The sequence below is a fragment of the Lemur catta genome, chromosome 7, assembly GCF_020740605.2.
Source record: "Lemur catta isolate mLemCat1 chromosome 7, mLemCat1.pri, whole genome shotgun sequence".
NCBI classification, from domain to species: Eukaryota; Metazoa; Chordata; class Mammalia; order Primates; family Lemuridae; genus Lemur; species Lemur catta.
In genome coordinates, this window is record NC_059134.1 from 96257937 (window position 1) to 96279304 (window position 21368).

The 21368-nt window shown below is 37.3% G+C and overlaps 2 protein-coding genes across 2 annotated transcripts; both read left to right on the forward strand.

Moving 5' to 3' along the window:
* Positions 1–5527: 5527 nt before the first annotated feature.
* On the forward strand, positions 5528–6457 carry LOC123641863 (putative olfactory receptor 5AK3). Its single transcript, XM_045556796.1, has one exon. The coding sequence runs from the start codon at positions 5528–5530 to the stop codon at positions 6455–6457; it is 930 nt and encodes a 309-aa protein (XP_045412752.1).
* A 10624-nt stretch (positions 6458–17081) lies between these two features.
* LOC123642132 (putative olfactory receptor 5AK3) lies at positions 17082–18014 on the forward strand. Its single transcript, XM_045557043.1, has one exon. It carries the CDS (start codon positions 17082–17084, stop codon positions 18012–18014), a length of 933 nt encoding a protein of 310 aa, XP_045412999.1.
* Positions 18015–21368: the final 3354 nt, after the last annotated feature.

Genomic DNA, 21368 nt, shown 5'->3' on the forward strand with positions numbered 1-21368 from the left:
CCAGAAGCTGGCAGCAGACATTTAGTCACTGCCAAAACTGCTATGTTGCCAGCTTTTGTGGAGCTTAAGGGCAATCTCACCCAACCCAGCCCTGCCCAGCCAAATTCCCCCACCCATCTCTGCTGTGGCAGAGAATAAGGACTCGCCAGCAATTTCCAAGGTCCCACCCACCACCTGGGGCATTTGAGTGCTTCTCTGGAGGGAAAAGAACTGGTCACAGGACCCCAAAACAACATTGCAGCTTGTTCCTTCTAGCAAGCCCTCGTACTGACAGGGAGGTCAATTTCCATGCCCTTTAGAGCATTTACTGACTCAATTTTACAGGGTGTGCAGGAGACAAAGGAGTGTCCATTTGGGGGAGCACCTATCCCTCCCCATAGAAAAATTGCACTACTGGATAAGGGCAGAAAGAACCCAGCCCACGGTCTTGGCACAGAAGAATTTAGCCCCCTCTTGTGAACAGCTCTGCTGGTTTGGAGAGCTTGTCCTAACCCTCCTACCAGCAGCTCCTCCTAGTGGCATTAAGAGCAACTTCTGTGCCCTGCTGAGGCTCTGCAAAGCCTTTCGGGCTCCCACAACCTGGCCACAAACTGCCTTGCTCCACCCACCGCCTCAGTGGTGGTGAAGATCAAAAAAACCCTGGGAGCTACAGGGTCCCCCCTAAATCTTGGGACACTCAAGTGTTCCACCTGGGGGACCAGAGTCTACCACGGACACAAAAGAACATAGCAGCAGCTGGCTCTATCACACAAACATCAACCCATGAGAGGGAAAACAATGATACAGTTCATCATAGCGTCTTCCAACTCAAGTAGATGAAGTGTGGCTGATTCTCATTCAAAGGTACCACACACCATCACGGGGAGCAAGCTGGGGGACCTAACTCACTACACACTGGTGGGAAGAGGTGAAACAAGTAGGTGAGAGGTAACCCGAGAGGTACACCAAACCTGCTGGAACACACCACAGGCAACTCAGGACCAGCACTCTTCTTCATGGCATGCTCACGGATCAGTCTTTGGGGACCTGGAGACAGGCCCATAGGCCAGGCCTAGCACATCCAGGTCTCAATTTAGAGGCCAGAAGAGAAGGAATTAGCAAAAGAACTATGGAAACATGAAAAATCAGAGCAAAAGGAATGCCCTCCTCTTGTTTAGCCTATAATTAAATGACTGCTTAAATTAGAGAAGCCTAAGGAATCATGCGGGCTGGTTCTCCTCCACAGGGAGAACTAGCCTCTACTCCATCTGTGAAGTAGATTTTCTATGCTTTCTGAATAAAATTCACTTTCACTTCACACTGTCAGCTCGCTACTGAATTCTTTCTTGTGTGAAGCCAAGAACCCATTTGGATCTCAAGTGATTTTCAGCATTAGGAGTTACTTTCCTGTGCCAGCAGGAATATAGAATATAAATATAATATGTTTGGAAATGCAATGCAAGGCTTATATCTGGAAGAATAACGAGAACTTGTAGCCATGGTGATCTCCAGGGCAGGAAGCTGGGGAGAGGGAATCAAGGGTTGGAAGGGGATGTGGTTTTTACTTCAGGCAATTCTGTGCTTCTGAATTTTTTACCATATGCATGGTTTGTTATTCACCCAAGAAGAAAAAGGAAAGCAAGGAGGCAGGCATGAGACAGAGACGGACCAGGGAGGCAGGAAGGGAGGAAAGAAGAAATTTGTCAATAGTAGAAAAATTCTCAAAAACAAAGCAATAAGTCCCTAATGGCAATAACATAAAAATAAATTTGGTTCCCTCTGGAAATCTTAAGTTTTCCTCAGCAAGGAATAACGAATGAGTGTTATTTTTCAAATTCCATCTCAGCCCCTGAGACTGCAGGTTCTCAAAGGAGTGACTGTTAATCCCTTAGGCCCCAGCTATAAACTCCCTGATTAGAAGGAACCACAGAGAGAAACCTTGGTGGGCAATCACCTTGCACCAGTTATAGAAAGAATCTGGAGGCAATTCCTATATAAGTAAAAAAAAAAAAGAAAGAAAGAAAAGAAAGCAAATTCCATTTTCAAAATCAGCTGTGTATCATTGCAGAGTGTGCAGGAAGTGGCAAAGCAGAAGAGTCCCTGGGACCAAGAGGAATCATGTCAACCCTGGTGATATAGTGGAAATGGATTAAGGTATTTGAATTGGGCTGAGTGTTACCTGGGAAGGGAAATGAATAAAAAAGTAATTGAATTAATCAATCACTTGATCAATCAATTAATATTATACACCTTTAATATATTAGTCATATGTGTTATTAGTGCCATTTGATGAGCACCCATTTAATGCCTGCCCCTGTGCTGGGAAGTTTAAGTAAATCTGCTCTCTTGAACTTCACATCACTTCAAAGCAGGTTCTAATACGTCCTCCTCTTCATTTCTTTTTCCTTTTTATTTTGAAATACTTATAGATTCACAGGAAGTTGCAAAGATTGTACAGAGAGGTCCTCTGAACCCTTCACCCAGTTTTTCCCCAATGGTTACATCTTATATAATTACATTATGACATCAAAACCAGGATTTTGATATTAGTACTATGCATGTGTCTATTATTTTATCACTTATGTAGATTCATGTAACCACCATTATAACCAAGAAGTAGACCCATTTCATCATAGATCTCAGATTCCATACAGATCTCTCTCACTAACCCTGACAGTCACACCACCCCTCCCCCTACCACCTCTAAGCCCTAGCAATTATTAATCTGTCCTCCATCTCTATAATTTTGCCATTTTGATAATGTTATACAGATAAAATCATACAATGTGCAACTTTCAGAAATTGTTTTTTTGACTCAGCATAATGCCATTGAGACCCATCCAAGTTGTTGCATGTATCAATAGTTTGTTCCTCTTTATTGCAGAGTAATATTGCACGTTACAGTTGTACCAGTTTGTCTAACCAATCACCTATTGTAGAACATTCTGGCTATTTACAGTTTGGAGCTGTTACAAATAAAGCTGTTATGAAAAACTATTTACCCATATTTGTGGACACAGGTTTTGTGAAAATATACTTGCCCAGAAGTGTAAGGACTAAACTATATGGTAAGCACATGTTTAGATTTTTTAAGAAACTACTGAACTGTTTCTCAGAGTGACTGTACAATATTACATTCCTATCAGCACTGTATGAGATATCTAGTACTCTGTCTCTTTCCTTTCATTTGGTATTGTCACCATTTTTACTTTAGCCATTAGGATACATGTGTGGTAATATTTCATCATGTGTAGTGTAGTGATATTGCATCATGTTCTTAATTTGCATTTCTCTAATGATGTTAGATATTTTTTCATCTGCTTATTTATCATGCATATAGCCCTCTTTCATAATTATTCAGTTACATCTTTCACCCATTTTCCAATTCGATTTTTTTAGATATTGAGTTTAAGAGCTCTTTACATACTCTAAGAGTTCTTTGTCAGATATGTGGTTTGAAATACTTTCTCTCCATGTACCACGTGCTTTTTTCCCCTCTTATTTGGGTCTTTAACAAGCAAAAGTTGTAATTTTGATGAGGCTCTATTTATTTACTTGACTTTATTAACTGTGCGTTTGATGTCATGTCTAAAAACACTTCACTAAGCTCTAGGACCTGAAAATTTTGTCCTCTCTTACCTTCTGAAAGTTTTATAGTTTTATATTTCACATTTAAATCTATCATCCATTGTGAGATAATTTTTGTGTAAGTTGTGAGGTTTAGGTTGAATTCGGGTGGTTTTTTTTGCCTATGGATATCCTATTGCTCCGGTGCCAATTATTAAAAATATTATCCTTTGTCTATTGAATGTCTTTTGCATTTTCGTCAAAAATCAGTTGGCTGTACTTGTATGGCTCTATTTCTGGGTTCTCTATCCTGCTCCATTTTTGTGTCAATCCCTCCACCAAAACTGCAGTGTTGATTACTACAGATGTACAGTGATGTATGTATAGCAGTGGTCCCATAAGATTATAGTGGAGCTCAAAAATTCTTATTGCCTAGTGACATCATAGCCATTGTAACATCACAGTGCAACACATTACTCACATGTTTGTGATGATGCTGGTGTAAACAAACCTATTATTCTGCCAGTCATTGTAACATATACAATTATGTACAGTACATAATACTTGATAATGATAAAAAATGACTGTTACTAGTTTATATATTCACTATACTTTTTATTATTATTTTAGAGAATAATCTTTCTATTTATTAAAAAAGTTAACCATAAAATAGCCTCAGGCAAATCCTTTAGGAGGTATTCCAGAAGAAGGCATTGCTATAGGAGATGACAGCTCCAGGCATATGTGCCTTCCAGTGGGGCAAGATGTGGAGGCAGAAGACACAGATACTGATGATTCTGACTCTGTGTAGGTCTAGGCTAATGTATGCATTTTTGCCATAGTGTTTAACAAAAAAGTTTAAAAAGTGAAAAAACAATTAAAAATACAGGAAAGCTTCTAGAAGGATATAAAGAAAGAAAATATTTTATAGAGCTGTACAATTGTTTACATTTTAAGCTTGACGTTTTGTGTTCTTATAAAATAGTCAAAAAGTTTAAAACATTAAAAATTTTATAAAGTAAAAACGTCACAGTAAGCTAACATTAATTTTATATTGAAGAAAGAAAAAAAATTTATAGATTTAGTGTAGCCTAAGTATGAAGTGTTTATAAAGTCTACAGTAGTATTTGCAGGGAGGTGGTCCAGGCCTAGAAGTAGCATGCATTATATTTGCCTGTGTTCCAATGGTCAGAAAATGATTTCTTGGCCACACATAAGCACGTTGGTTGGAAGTATGCTTTACTTCTCTGACTAGAAGAAAAGACATATGTGTTGATGGACAGGAAGCCAATTTCTGCCATACCAAGAATCCATGATACATTTCTCCACAATGGGCAGTACTTAGCAATATGGAATGGTGTTTAAGAATAAAGGCACTAGAATCGGAGAGTTAGAGGGCTTGCAGTATATGGAAAATCATGAATGAATACACCTCAGCTGTATACATAGCCAGGTACAAAGTGAGCCTCACTCAGAAGTAGAAAAGCAAAGAGATTTATGATTTAAAATAAGCTATCATTATGTATTAATCAAACTGTTACCAGATGACGGTTTAAGCTAGGCTTAAGTTGTGCTTAAGCTAGGCTGTAACTAAAAAGAAAAACAATGCCATGCTAGAAAGGTAAAAAATTGTGTAGGAATATTTGCCTTATGCAAATATGAATACCTGTTTAATAAGATAAAAAGTATGCTAATCTATGTTTCTTCATATCACATAATAAAAGTATTCTGCTATGAAGTATTCTTTATTTTAAAGTAAACTCATGGCTCACATATCATTGTTTATGTCATGGCTTCTTATGGAGAAAATAGAAAAAAATATTTGGAAAGCAATAAACCCTGTTGTGAGTGTTTGCCATGGAAATCCAAGTGAAAAAATGTGACATCAAATGTGATAAGCTTTTTATTTTAAGACATCACAGAGATTTCCCTTTTCTTCTTCTTGGTCCTTCTCTTGGTCCTTTCTAGATTTTTGGTAGCCATGACACAAGGAAATGGCACTGAAGTGACCGAATTCTTTCTTCTGGGATTTGGTGCCCAACATGAGTTTTGGTATGTCCTCTTCCTTGTGTTTCTTCTGATCTATGTCACCTCCATGGTGGGTAATATTGGCATGATCTTACTCATCAAGACAGATTCCAGGCTTCAAACACCCATGTACTTTTTTCTTCAACATTTGGCTTTTGTTGATATCTGTTACACCTCTGCTATCACACTCAAGATGCTCCAAGACTTCACAAAAGAAAATAAGTCAATATCAGTCAGGGGATGTGTGCTGCAGTTACTGATTTACGCTACATTTGCAACAAGTGACTGTTACCTCCTGGCTGCTATGGCAGTGGACCGTTATGTAGCCATCTGTAAGCCACTTCGCTATCCCATAATCATGTCCAGAACGGTCTGCATCCAATTGGTGGCTGGATCGTACACCATAGGCTCATTAAATGCCTCTGTACACACAGGTTTTACATTTTCACTGTCCTTCTGCAGGTCTAAAAGCATTAATCACTTTTTTTGTGATGTTCCCCCAATTCTCGCCCTTTCATGCTCCAACATTGACATCAACATCGTGTTGCTTGTTGTCTTTGTGGGATTTAACTTGATGTTCACGGTGTTGGTTGTCATGTTTTCCTACATGTACATCCTGGCTGCCATCCTAAAGATGTCTTCAACTGCAGGGAGGAAAAAAGCCTTCTCTACATGTGTCTCCCACTTGACAGCTGTCACCATTTTCTATGGAACCCTCTCTTATATGTACTTACAGCCTCATTCTGATCATTCCCAGGAGAATATGAAAGTGGCCTCTATATTTTACGGCATTGTGATCCCCATGTTGAACCCTCTGATCTATAGTTTGAGAAATAAGGAGGTAAAAGAAGCTTTAAAAGTGGTCAGAAAAAAGTTCTTTTAGATTGGACCCAATTATTAAAATTCAGCACATCAAAGCATTCAGTATAGACGTTCTACCAAAATTTAATGTTTCTAAAATAGGGAACGTGTTCACATCATATACAAACGCTACTTCTTTCAATAGATAAGTTCTTAGATTATGAGAAATATCAGAGAAACGTCTCCTGGAACTGAAAAATGTTTCTTAGGAGATACTGACACTTTACTCGTTTTAAAGTTTCTGACTTCACCGTTCAGGCATAAAGGAATTAAAAGAGACTGTTCCCTCTGTAAGGATAGTTGGGGAAATGCCTAATTGCCCAGGAAATGCCATAAGGTCCTTCTTTCTTTCTGATGGTTAATTCCATTCCTTTTTGGCTTTGAATTATGGTGCAATCCATCAGGAAAGACACATGTTCCCACCAATACAGAGACGTAAAGGTGAGGAAAATAACGTGCTCAACATTGGATTTCCAACATTCAGCATATTCTTAGCACATTGTAGTAGCTCAGTAAACATTGTTGAGAAAATGAATGAACGAAGGAAAGCAGAATGGAAAGACCAGAAATCTAGACAGAGCACTCTGACAGGAGTTGGAAGTAGTAAGCTGCAGTCCAGCACAGCTCTTTCTGGGTTGAAAAGGGAAGCAGGAGCTAGAGCTTTGCTGACATGATTGGAAGAAGCAACTGCCTGTAACAACATCAAAGTGGTATTGTAAATAAAAGCACAGAAGGAAACTTCAAAGTACATGCCTGTCCTTTTATATGCAGAAGGGTAAAATGAAAGAGTAACAGGACACAGTTGATCCATCCCCTCAGATCTTTAGTGTCTTGACATCAGTTTTTTCAATACACAGGTTATGGAATAAAATATGTGAAACCAGCTTGGTAACTTGAGCAAGCCATCAGGGATCTCCAAGAATTGTTTATTTTTTTTTTATTAACGGTGTTCTTTTCTTTTGGTTTTTGAGGTCAAGGATGTGAGAGAGAGAGAGAGTATGTGTGTGTGTTTATGTCACAGAAGACATATGGGCAGAGTATCTAATGGCATAGGGAAACTATAGACACTACAGAGAGTATGGACACAGCTGTCATTTAGACCAGAGGAGTAAAGGGCAATTCTGGCAGTGGATGCATGAAAGGTGTCTCCATCATTCCCCACCAGAAAAACTATACATTTCATGTATTACTCCTCAACACCTGGTATGATTTTTTGTATAGATAACTGATTAGCATGGTTGAGAAAAAGGTCAGACTACTGCCAAATATATTGGTGCTAAGAGGAAGAAGATAATGGTTACCCACTAAAGGGGAAGGGTTTTGGAGGGATAGTAAACATGACAGTATCTCAGAAATAGCCCAAGTGGAGTGTAAAGCACTGGAATGGTGCCAGTCCCTAAGACAGGTTATGCTAAGGTGGTGGTCCTCATCATATCCCTCTTTAATTCATCAGTCCAGGACCTGAAAAACCCAAACAGTCTATGGCAGTTGGTGGACTACCACAATCTGAGCCAAATGGAAGTGCCAATCTCAGCTGCTGTGCCGGATGTGCTATCATTCCTAGAACAGACAGCCTCAAGTACCAACCTGCCAGAGGGCCCCTCCACCACTGCAGGCCTCTGGACTGATGCAGGGAGCTGCCTGGAGACTGTGCAGCAGCGCTGCACCAGGGCGCAGGCACGGCGGGGTCCCGCTGCCTTCCCATCCCGGATCATTGCAGCTGATGTCCTTCTCAGCTCTCAGCTTGGGTGGAACTAGAGCCCATTATCCTAAATGAAGTGTTTCAGGAATGGAGAAACAAACACGTTTTCACTTATAAGTGGGAGCTAAACGATAGGTATACATGGTCATAAAGTGGTGTAATGGACATTGGGAACTAGGAAATGCGTGGGGAGGGAGGGGTGTTAGAAATAAAAATTTACCTATTGGGTACAATGTGCACTATTTTGGTGGCAAAACAGTGTACATGAAAAGCCCTGACTTCACCATTATAATACAATTCACACCTGTAAAAAAAAAATACTTATAACCCCTTAATCTATTGAAACTTTTAAAAATTTAAAAATGTTTTTAAAAAGAAACACATTGAATCTCTGTAAAGGCATGATAATTTATAGTTTGCTCCTTATTGTATCCCCAGTATCTATTGATTGTCAGGAATCAGTATATTAGGGGTTCATTAAATAGTTGCTGAATGAAAAATGAAGATTGCACAAAGAAAACTTGCCTGTGGACACCGAAATGAGAAAGAACACCAGCTACAGCACAGAACAGATAACTGCTCTTGTTGCCTGTGCTTTATTATACTTACCGGGTCCAGGACCCTTATCTAAAACATTATGATAGAGGCTCAGTTCTTCAGCCAAAATTTGAAGCCAATGATTAACAAAGACGGTTAACTTTACAAAAAAATTTTTTTACTCTAAACCATGATGGTAGAAAATACATCATCACACACCAAACAGGTTGAGATAAGGACAGCATGGAGAAGAAAATATTTATAGATAATGAAAGACAATTTTTTCACCATTACATATGTGTTTTCACTAGCTGTGGCAAAAGACGGTGGATCGTCTATCCATGATTCCTTTTTCTCTTACTCCTTCCTAAAAGAACTACTCTCTTGTAGTGAAGGCGATTCAGCTAGATTTCCAAGCTTCCACTGCAGCTGTGGTGGCATGTGTCTTAGTATGTATTTCTGAGGTATTGCCTTGAGTAAAGGTAACGTATGTCGGGGTGTGTAGTGAAGAATTATTACCTAAAAAAAGATGTGGCCTTTGACCTCAGCTACTGAGAGATGATCTCTAAGTCCCTGGAATGTCCTGCCTAAGAGGAGGTCTTTGTTAATCAAGAGGTTTTGGCTACTGGACAATCTAACAATATGATTGGGGCTTTGGAACATGCCATATCAGTTCCAATATTCCAGAGAACTGGAGGCAAAGGTATTATGCTGAACCTCCAGAAGGGCTAGGAAGCAAACATCAGCTACATGAGCAGTATGTGATGGAGCCCTAATGAAAGCTCTGGACACCACAAGTTCAGATGAACTTCCTGGTTTGACAATTCCATGCACATTGCCACACATTGACATCAGGAAGGTAATTCTTGAGAACAATGGAAATTTTATGTTTCCACCCCTCACAGACCTTGCCCTACGTATCTCTTTGTTTGCTGGTTTAATTTGTACTCTTTGGCTATAATAAATCTATGATTATTTGTATAGTGCTTTCCTAATGTCTTAAATCAATTCAGGTTCTATAACAAATTATCATAAAATGGGTGACTTATAAACAAAAAAATTTATTTCTCACAACTCTGGAGACTGGAAATTTATATCTCACAGTTCTGGAAATGGGAACCATTCCATCCTGACTCCCAAAATTCAAATCCTTCTTGCATGCAAAATACATTCATTCCTTTCCAACAACCTTAAAAGTCTTAATTCATTCTAAAACTCAAACTGTCATCTAAATATTGTCTCAATGAGATATGGATAAGACTCCAGGTTAAATTTATCCTGAGGCAAGATTCCTCAACAGCTGGGAACCTGTAAAACCAAACAACTCATGTACTTCTAAAATACAATGTAGCACATACATTGGACAAATATTTCCTTTCCAAAAGAAAACCCACTAGGCAGAAGATCCCCCTTCCAGATTCATTGGGGTGGCACAATCCCCCCACAGCTTGGTGGGGCACTGCCCCTGATATTCCTCTTTGCTGTGGCCAGTCATGCTTCAGTTCTATTGGGATGGGGATTATGCCACCACCAGGATTCAGCCAGCTGGCCCCACCCCCATGATTTCTCTAGGCATTGGTCCCATGCTTTGGCAATTCTGCCTTCGGGGCTCATGCATTCTAGGCCTATAGTGGGAGTGGCAACACTGATGATTTCTAAATTGCCCTCGAGGTCCTTCTTCCCTTGTCTTAAAGAATACCACATGTATGCACCCAGATAATTCTATGGTTCGGTCCTATAGGGTCTAAGAGTCTAAGAGTCTAACAGTCTGACAGACTTTGCCCCATTTTCTCTGTTTTATTAGCCCTACCTGGCAGTACTTCTCCTGATATAACTCCATCTCTATTCCTGGCTCTTCTTGAGATGGTTGATTAAGTCTGTGGTTCACATGCACACTAATCTCCTTATCAAACGGTCACTTGGCCACACCTGTAGTGTTCTCTCCCAAATATACTTTTGCATTTTTGTAATGTGGATAAGCTGAGAATTTGATTTTCCAAATCTTTAAGTTCTGGTTATTTTTTTGCTTAATAATTCAATCTTTTTTTTTAATATAAAAGGTAAACATGTTTGAATTGTTCTAGGGTGTGAGAAAAATCTGTCAAAAATTTCATGGTAGAAAGAAGGACATACAAATGTATTATTATACTCTAATAATATTTAAAAGTGCTGGTATTGGAAAATTTAAATAAACTTTTAAAAATATGTAAGTTCTGGAGATATGCTGATCTCTTTCATAAGAGGTGCCTTATGCAGGAGTCCAGAAAACACGTTTACCATCTCGCAGTGCACTGTGCAGTCTGGCTCACTGTACGTGTCTGCTGGGGCTGCCATAATGACTAATTCTATCTTAAATATAATACTTTCTTTCTTTTTGCATTTCACTCTAAGCAATCAGGAGGAATCAAGCTGCTCCTTCAGTGTTTTGTTTAGAAATCACTTCAGCAAACTATCCAATTTTATTGCTCTCAACTTCTTCCTTCCACAAAACCCTAGAACACAAACACAAGTCAGCAAAGTTCTCTGGCACTTTTAACAAGGATCTCCTTTTCTCCATTGTCAATAATATATTCCTCATTTCCATCTGAGATCTCACCAGAAGGGCCTTTACCTTCCATATTTTTATTGACCATTTTGTTCATGGTTACCTAGGTATTCTCTACAAACATAGAAACTTTCTCTATATCCCTCCTCTTTCTAAACCCTCATCAAAATCCCTTTAAAGACGGGGCACAGTGGCTCACGCCTGTAATCCTAGCACTCTGGGAGGCCGAGGTGGGCGGATCCTTTGAGCTCAGGAGTTCGAGACCAGCTTGAGCAAGAGCGAGACCCAGTCTCTACTAAAAAATAGAAAGAAATTAGCTGGACAACTGAAAATATATAGAAAAAATTAGCCAGGCACAGTGGCACACACCTGTAGTCCCAGCTACTCGGGAGGCTGAGGCAGTAGGATTCTTGAGCCCAGAAGTTTGAGGTTGCTGTGAGCTAGGCTGACGCCACAGCACTCACTCTAGCCCAGGCAACAGAGCGAGACTCTGTCTCAAAAAAAAAAAAAAATCCCTATAAAAGTTTATTCACATAAATCAAAGATTTTTTTAAGATGCACCTACTCTTCCAGCATCTACCCATTTCCCAGGTCCAAAGAAGATTCCACAATTTTAAGTATTTGTAACATCAGCACCCCATTTCTTACACCAATTTCTATTTTAGTCAGTTCGGGCTGCTATAAGAAATTATCATAGACTGGGAGGCTTATAAACAACATAAATTTATTACTGATTCTGGAAGTAGGAAACCCAAGATCAGGATACCAACATGGTCAGACTCTGGTGAGAGCCCTCTTCTTGGTTTTAGATTGCCCAAAAAAGAGGGGGTGGCTGGAGAACTCTCCATGTTCTCTTTTATAAAGAAGCACATACTATTTGGAACAGCTCCATCCTCATGACTTAGTCACTTCCCAAAATCCCTACCTCCTAAATTACCACATTGAGGTTTAAGGTTCAACAGATGAATTCTGAAAGGATACGTAACAGCTGAGTTCTTTGAGTCATGCTAGTGAATTATCAAACATGAGGGTGAATGAGTAGTAAGAGTTGTTCCCTCAGACTTTACAGTTTGCTAAAGTCCTTGAAGGAGGTCTCTAAGGCAGCAGAGAGAGGGAGCAGGGATAGAGATATAGAAAGAAAAAAGCCAGACATTGGTGAATTACTTAGCTGGTATACAATCTGGGAAACTGAAACTCAGTCACATAGGGTACTCTGATGAACTCTGTGGAACGTCCTCCAAAATTATTCCTCTGAACACAGGAGGTTAAGGCATTTATTCAATTTCCCTCACCCGTTGGTGTGGAATTGCTCAAGAATCTTAGCATCCTCAGACATCTGTGGGGACCCTGCTGAGTGATCTTCCATGTTTTCAGAGACATTCCTGAGGCAGAGAAGCAGAGAGCTATCACAGAGGATGGGCCACTAGCAACACAGTCAAAACTGTTTGCCACAGATGCACCGAAATCAAGTACTGAGGAAAAGCAGTAGAAGACATGAAGATTTCAGAGAATTTATATAACACAATTCCAGCAAATGAAATGTAAGTGAAAATCTTCTGGGGGGTTTAGGAAAAGCTTTTGTAGTCCTGATCAAGGATATATATGTGTGTGTGTATATGTATATATGTGTGTGTGTGTGTGTGTGTGTGTGTGTGTGTGTGTGTGTATAGTGTCCCCCTACCATCCTCACCTCTGCTTTTCCTGCTTTGAAAGGGAATGTGATGTCTAGAGCTATAATAGACATGTTAGACTATGACAGAACCAGCACGTGGAGAAGAATAAGAAAATCACAAAAGTGCTAGTCTTGACTCACAAACTATTATGAAGAGAAAATACATCTCTATATTGAAACTAGAGTAAGTTGGGTTTTCTTCACTAGCAGTTGAATATGTTCTTAAGACTCTGGTCATGCAATAAGTAAGGTTGAATGTCAATTCACCAACCTCCGGCAATAACTCACCTTCATATGTTTGCTAGTTAATCAAAAAGCTACAAACTGACCAAATCTAGCTTTCTCCTTTTATACTGATTAAATTAGAGATTTAACCCTAGTGGCTTTGTAGCCAAACATAATTCAAAGTCTTTTACTCCACAGATTTTTACCTGAAATAATCTGATGTAAACTGCAACTAGAATAAAGGTTGTAGGGCTGATTTTTAAAATATATGAATTTTTAGAAAAATAAAAAAGAGATCAAGAGTATATTTTTTCTTTAAATAAATAAGCAATGGTCAATGTGATAAAATAAAATATTAACATGTTCAAGCAGCATTATCTCCATTTGTCACACTAGGGACCATATGCTCTTAAATTTAAGTTGGATTCAGATATTTCTCAGAAAACTATGCTTATTGCTGACTGCAGGATAATTAGCTAGGTCTAAAAATTGGTTCTTAGATAAATAAAAATATGTTCAATTCATTCATAACAACATAAAAAAAGAAGCTATTCTCTAACAAGACAATTCTTTAAAAAGAAGGAGGAGGAGGAGGAGGAGGAGGAGGAGGAGGAGGAGGAGAAGGAGAGGGAAGAAGAGGTCCCTAATGATGATAACATGAAAAAAAAATGTCCCCTCCAGAAACCTTAAATATTTTTCAGCATAAAATAACTAGTGAACGTTGTTTTTCCCAATTCTATCTCAGTCCCTGGAACCTCAAGCCTCAGGGGAGTGAATATTGATTCCTTAGGTTCCAACTATAAACTCCAACAGGGAATAACCACATAGAGAGAGACCTTGGTGTGCAATCAGCCTGTACCAGTTGCAGAAAGAGAATCTCAGAACAACTTTGGTATAAGTTAAACAAACCAAATGCCATTTTCAACATAAGCTGTGTCTCAATGCAGCAAGTGCAGGTAATGGTGGAGTAAAAAATCAGAGCCAAAGTTCCAGCATGTTTAACCCCAAGAGCAGGAGGAATCTCTTCATCTCTGGTGATGTAATGGAAATGGGGTAAGGAAACTGAATAGGGCACAGTGTTGTCTGGGAAAAATGTGAATGAACATATGATTGATTGATTGATTGATTGGATGAATGAAGAAATATAACATGCCCTTAATGCAATATTTGCACATATTATTATGACTAATTTTTGAGCACACATTCCATACTGGCCCTGTGCTTCGAATTTTACATAACTCAGCTCATTGTCATTACCCTAATCAGTGTTCGAGTTTAAGTGGACCCTGACCTACTCTAGTTCCTCTGACAAGTGCTTTTATTCACTAGATGGAAACCCCCCTGAAAGATCTGCATCTCATGGATTTTACAACAAATTTACATGAGGAGGCAACTTACACAAACTCATTGGCCCTCAACCTTCAGTAAATGCAGAACTGAAGAGAATTATTTCTTGTTTTTTATTCCACAACTACAGGGTTAACACACTCTGCTTATTTCTCAAGGTGCTGGAAAGAACCAGAGAAGCCCATATCAACAGCAGACTTAGTTTGCTCTACTCCCCACCAATAAAGGCACGTTTTTACCTAAATCCAACCCCTTTGTCTTTGGAGCTACAGCTCCCTGTGACATTACTGACATGAGAGAAAATGAGCCTGATGCTGATATATTGGAAACGTAGTTTTTTTCTTTTATGACCAATTTCTGCTATTACACTCTATTTAAGATGTACAAAAATATTTTTTAAATAATGTAACCATTCATGTAGCTACCCATCTAAATTCTGTAACTTGCCTTTTATTATTCAGCATTTCATTTGAGAGATTTATCCATCTATATATGTTGTACAGTTTACTAATTTATTTAGTGCTTTGTATTTTTTCTATGACTGCTACTATAAACATTCGTGTGTGTATATGCATGATATACATATATTCAGTATACATATATGTGTATATTCTTGTATATGTAGTCATGAATTTCTTTAGAATATGTACCTATACTGGAAATTTTGAACCATAAAGAGGCATGTCCTTATTTTTTCTAATATATTCAAATTTGTCTCCCATATAACTGTACTAATTCACCTTCTCAGAGATATATGTGAGTCCTTGTGGCTCCACATTCTCACCAAAATTTGGCATTTTAGACTGATGAGCATAAAATTTTATTTCAATGAAGTATTAATATGTGATGATGTGATTGATAGTGATTTGTTTCTCTTTTCATACTTCTATTGATCATTTGGTTTTCCCTTCTATTACTATCTGGTTTATGTCCCTAGTGAATTTTTCCTTTGGATTAATTTACAGAAATTATTTATATACACTACATACTAATTTTTAGACATTTATGTGTGTTCAAAATAAATTTACCTGAGGAAATTTCTGGTTGGTATCCAGTCTTTTTATAATGTTGATATTTTTATTTTAATATAGATGAATTCTCAATGTTTTGTGATTTGTGCTTTTATGTCTTCTTTAAATTTTGTCTGCATACCTAAGTGATAGATGTTCAACAGTTGATTCTAGTATTTGGTGAGTCAATTTTAAAATAGAAAATAAGTCATTTAATGGTTTTTAAATATTTAAATATTTGGTGCACACACCGACTTCTGTCGATCTCAATTCTCTTAGTATTCTTTTTAAAAAACATTTGGAAACCACAATAAACATTTATCAGTTTATATCTGTGGTAGAAAGTATCATGACTCAAAAAGAATCATAACGAGCAACCCACTATCAGGAGGAAATATGTTTCATTATTGCAATTGTATCTACTGGAGAAGTGAACTGGAGAAAGAAATGGACTCAAATTTTTTCAAAAGAATAAACCATAAAGCAAAAAATGATAATTATTTCAAGTTTAATGATTTCTTCTCTATAAAGGATACCATAGGCAAAGTTAATAGATGACAGAATGTTTGAAGGTCTTTGTCAACAACTGACAAGGGACTCAAATCCAGGATTAATTAAGAACATTTACAGATGATCTCAATAGAAATATTTGCAAAGAATATGAACAGAAAAATTATAGAAAACAAGAATCCTAAAGTTCTATGACAATGATCAAAATCATATGTAATTAGATAGAAAAAATAAATATGAGATATCACATCATACCTATTTTCCTGGCCAAAAAGAAAAAATGGTAAAATACAAATGTTCACAAGGAAGTGAGGATATAGGAAACCCCACACACAGTTACTAGGACTGTACACTGGTGCATCCATTAGAGACTGTACACTGCCATGGCAATACTTGCTCAAGTTAAATGTGGACATACACTCAGATTCAACAGTTTTATCCCTAGGAATGTACTCCAGAGATTTTTCACACTGACATAATAGTATTGGAAAACAGTTGTAGACAATCTGCTATGTATCACTAGGAGACAACTGATCAAGAATTAGTAAAGGAATGTGATCACTGGCATAGACACTTGGATAAATACTTCCCACGAGAACTCTACACAGCCATGAGTCAGGATGGCCATGGCAGTTAGTAAGAAGGGACAAGGGAAAAAGGAGAATATGGAGATAAGTTGGAACAAGATCAGATAGGACCCTAAGGAGAAGTCAGTATTTTCAGATATAAAATTACTAGTTAGGCAAATTGGGGTACTTTAATTTAAATACATACTGCATAAAAGAAAGTATAATTAAATAAAAATATGTTTCATAGATTTCTTAATTGATATATTTATGAAATGCCAATCAGAGACTGCTCAATGGATATTTGTCCAAACTGTAGATGAAATTCTAAGTCCAATTTGGGTGTCAAGTTTCAGCCTTTAAACTCAAAGTAAATTTTGTCACAGAAGTATATTCTGACCCCACTATGAAACCAATTATTATATTATTTCCAATTCTGGGGAAAATTAAAGGATCAAAATGATCTCAGTTTTCTCTTTCTCTTCTCTTCTTTCTTTGCATATTTTTAGCTGATATTTAATCTATGCTAGCCATGGAACAAAACAATGGCACTAAAGTGACGGAATTCATTCTCCTGGGATTTGCTGGTCAACACAAGTATTGGCATATCCTCTTTATAGGATTTCTAGTGATCTATGTGGCTACCCTAGGGGGTAATATTGGAATGATGCTACTCATCAAGATTGATTCTTCCCTTCACACCCCCATGTACTTCTTTCTCCAACACTTGGCTTTTGTTGATCTCTGTTACACCTCTGCTATCACTCCCAAGATGTTGAAAAACTTCACAGGGACAAAACAATCCATCTCATTCATAGGATGTATGGTGCAATTACTAGTCTACGGTACTTTTGTAACAACTGACTGCTACCTCCTGGCTGCTATGGCAGTAGACCGTTACGTGGCCATCTGTAACCCACTCCGCTATCCAGTTGTCATGTCCAAGAGACTCTGCATTCAGCTGTTAGTTGGTTCCTATGTCATTGGTTTCCTGAATGCCTCTGTAAACGGAAGTTTTACTTTCTCTTTGAACTTTTGCAAATCCAATACAATTAATCACTTTTTCTGTGATGAACCTCCAATTCTTGCCCTATCATGCTCCAGTATCAACTTCAACATTATGCTGCTAACAGTGTTTGTAGGATGGAACTTGATGTGCACTGTAATGGTGGTCATCTGTTCCTACATATATATCCTGGCTGCCATCCTGAGGATATCTTCTGCTGCGGGGAGGAAAAAAGCCTTCTCCACATGTGCCTCCCACCTGACAGCAGTCACCATTTTCTATGGGACTCTCTCTTACATGTATCTACACCCTCACACTGATGAGTCTCAAGAGCAAGAAAAAGTGGCTTCTGTGTTTTATGGCATTATTATCCCCATGTTAAACCCCTTGATCTATAGCCTGAGAAACCAAGATGTGATTGAAGCCCTGAAAAGGATAAGAAAGAAGTGTTTCTATTAATAATTTGAACCTCAATTTCCATTTTAACATGGTTCAACAACCAAACCAACAATTATCTCTTATTTCTCAACTTCATAGAATGTAACAAATGTTTGTGAAACAACATGGCAATATGTAAGTATACCAGTAGCATATGAAAGATATAGAAAACATCTTTAATGATTAATTAAATAAATGTCTAATTCATGTGTTTCTTAAAGAAAATGCCTCTGAAAAGATGTCTTTGACATTGATTTTTGTACAGTTTGATGAGTTTTTTTGGGAAATATTTTCCATCAGAAAAAAAGTAAAATTAATCAAAGAGAAGTACACAATCAACGTTGTATAAGTACTTCCATTAAATAGAGTATAAAGATTCATGTAAGGGGGAAACTTTTTTGATCTTCTCTTGAAAGGAACTGCTACTCTTGCTATTTCTCTACTGTGAATCTATTTCTTATTGTAAAGCAAAATTTGAAATACCATTTCTTTGGATAATACGTTTAGAAAAGAAGAGGAAGAAAGAAAGAACAATTGAGTAAATTCTCATAGATATTAGGACATTAGGGACCAATTCCATCCATTCCTAGTTTCCCTAATAATTAGGAAGTTGACACAGGAGTCAGGAAGCTATGGATCATATCAATTTTATCATTGATAAATATAACTTGAATATTCAGCTATAAACTCTTGCAGGTGTATATCTTAGGGAAAAAATAAATCCAGTGCAGAGTGCAGAACTACAGGGCAGACCCATTTACCCAGAATTGACGCCATATATTCTTCAATTTCCAAAAATGAGATTTGATGCATCACTCTAGTCCTAAATCTAGGGCTTAAATATGGGCTGAAGCCCCAGTTTGTTCACCATTTGGAAGCAAAATAAAAGAAATATATGAATATATATAATATGTAAAATATATATGTATATCAAGCACATGCCCATCCACCAATGTAAACAAAACAGCTGAGAACACATTTACTAATTCTTCCAATCTCATTAGTCAGTTAAACCGTAGGAAGGAGTGAGTGGGAGGATTAACAGGATGGAGTTCACCACTTTTCTCAATGTTTTCAGGAGGTCCAAACCCATGGGCTGAGGCAGAAACATGGGGAAAGGAAGCTAATCATAACCCAAACAATACCAAGAGAAACCACATGGTACCAGTCCCTGCAGCAGGGTGCATCAAAGGAGAGAACTAGAAAAATTAGGAAACTCTGAGCTTATATAGCATTGCTGGTGACCTGCCCATCCTTTCCTCCTGCTCTGAAAAGTAAGCAAATCTTCTCCAGTTAGGGAAAATCAAGTCTTTGTTTATATCCTGGACTATCTCTGGGGAGGCAGACATCTCTAAGTTTTACTACCCTGATATGTCTCCTTACAAAACATTCTTAAATGTAATGGCTGTAAATACCGGTGCTCACAGGAACTAGACTGTGGAGAAATATGAAATATTCATTGAGAATCTATGTACCAGTAATATAGCTTTAATAGTCACACAATGAAAAATAAACAGAAAACAAATGGACAAAAGAAACACAATAGTAATAGTAAATATTAATTCATCTCTTTCAGTCCATGACAGAGAAAGTTGAGAAAAAAATTTAAAAATAAAGTTATAGAAGAGTGATTCCACATAATTAGTAAAATGAATCAAATTCATATATAGGAAGTCTACTTTGTTAAAATCCACTGACCAAAAATGGCCAGAGTCAAAAATTTAGGTTTATCTTGCTTTTACAGTATACACTCTACAGAAGCTGTGGGTATCTCAGTAAGAGGGATGGATGAGGGACATTTTATAGGATATGGGCTTTGCTGAATGAATCCAAGCATAAACTAAGAAAGCAAGAGCTCTCTCCAGATTTGGATACTATTAAAGCTCAGGGAAAGATTAGCAATTAGATATTCCAATAGACATTGCTCAAGAGGTGGGCAGAAGAAAATAAAAATGATCATGTCATTGCTAAGAAAGGAATAATCGTTCAAAAAAAGGGTGATATCAAAAGCAAAAAATGTCAGGGCAAAGAGGTGTAAAAGTACAGAGTTTTAGAATGCAACTGGAGTTACATTGTTATAAGTTTAAATGAGAATATTACAACTATAAGATGTTTTATGTAAGCCCTTTGATAACCACAAAGAAATCTCTCTAGCTATAAAAATTATTTTTTTAAAAAAGGAATCAAAGCATACCAGTATAAAAATTCACCAAATCACAGTGAAATACAGCAAGATTTAAAGATAGGAACAAAGGAACTAAAAAATAGTCAGTAAATAATCAACAAAATAGCAATAATAAGTTCTTGCCTATCAATAATTACTTTAAATGTAAATGGATTAACTTCTCTAATCAAAAGAGTGATTGAATGGATAAAAATATAAGATCTAATAATATGCTGCCTACAAGGGACTCACTTTATACTAAACAACCCACAAAGACTCAAAGTGAAAGCATGGAAAAAGTTATTCCATGCAAATGGTAAATAAAAGAGAGCAGAGGTAGCTATACTTATATCAAACAAAATAGACTTTCAGTCAAAATCTGTCATAAGAGACAAGGAAGTTCAATATTTGATGATAAGGGATCAATTCACCAAGAGAATATAAAAATTATAAATATAAAAGCACCTAACATTGAAGCATCTAATTAAAGCAAATATTGACAGACATGAAGGAAGAAATTGCAATACAATAAGAGTAGGGGATTTCAGTACCCCCATTACCAATTATGGATAGTTTATCCAGGCAGAAAATCAGTAAGGAACAGGTTTCTGGGCCTGAACAATATTACGGACCAAATGGATATAATAGACATATACAGAGCATTCAATCCAACAAAACTGGAATATACATTCTTCTCAAGCACATATATAACATTCTCTGGGATGGATCATATGCTGAGCCACAAAACAAGTCTTAACAAATTTAAGATGATTGAAATCACCTCAAATATCTCTTCTGACCACAATAATATAAAACTAAAAATCAACAGCAAAAGAGATTTTGGAATATTCACAAACATATAGAAATTTTAAAACATACTCCTATCAACCAATGGGTGAAATTAATAATCAAAAGGAAAATTTTTTAAAATATTAAAACAAATGGAAATAGAACACAACATACCAGAACTTTTGGGATGCAGCAAAACCAGCACCAAGAGGAAGTATATAATAATAAATATCTACATTAGGAAAACAAGAAAGATCTCAAAAACCTAACTTCATACCTCAAGGAACTAGAAAAATAAAAACTAAACCCAACATCACTAGAAGGAAAGAAGTTAGAGCAAAAATAAATGAAATAGAGACTAGGAAGACAATAGAAAAGATCAACAAAACCTAGTTGGTTTTTTGAAAAGATAAACAAAATTG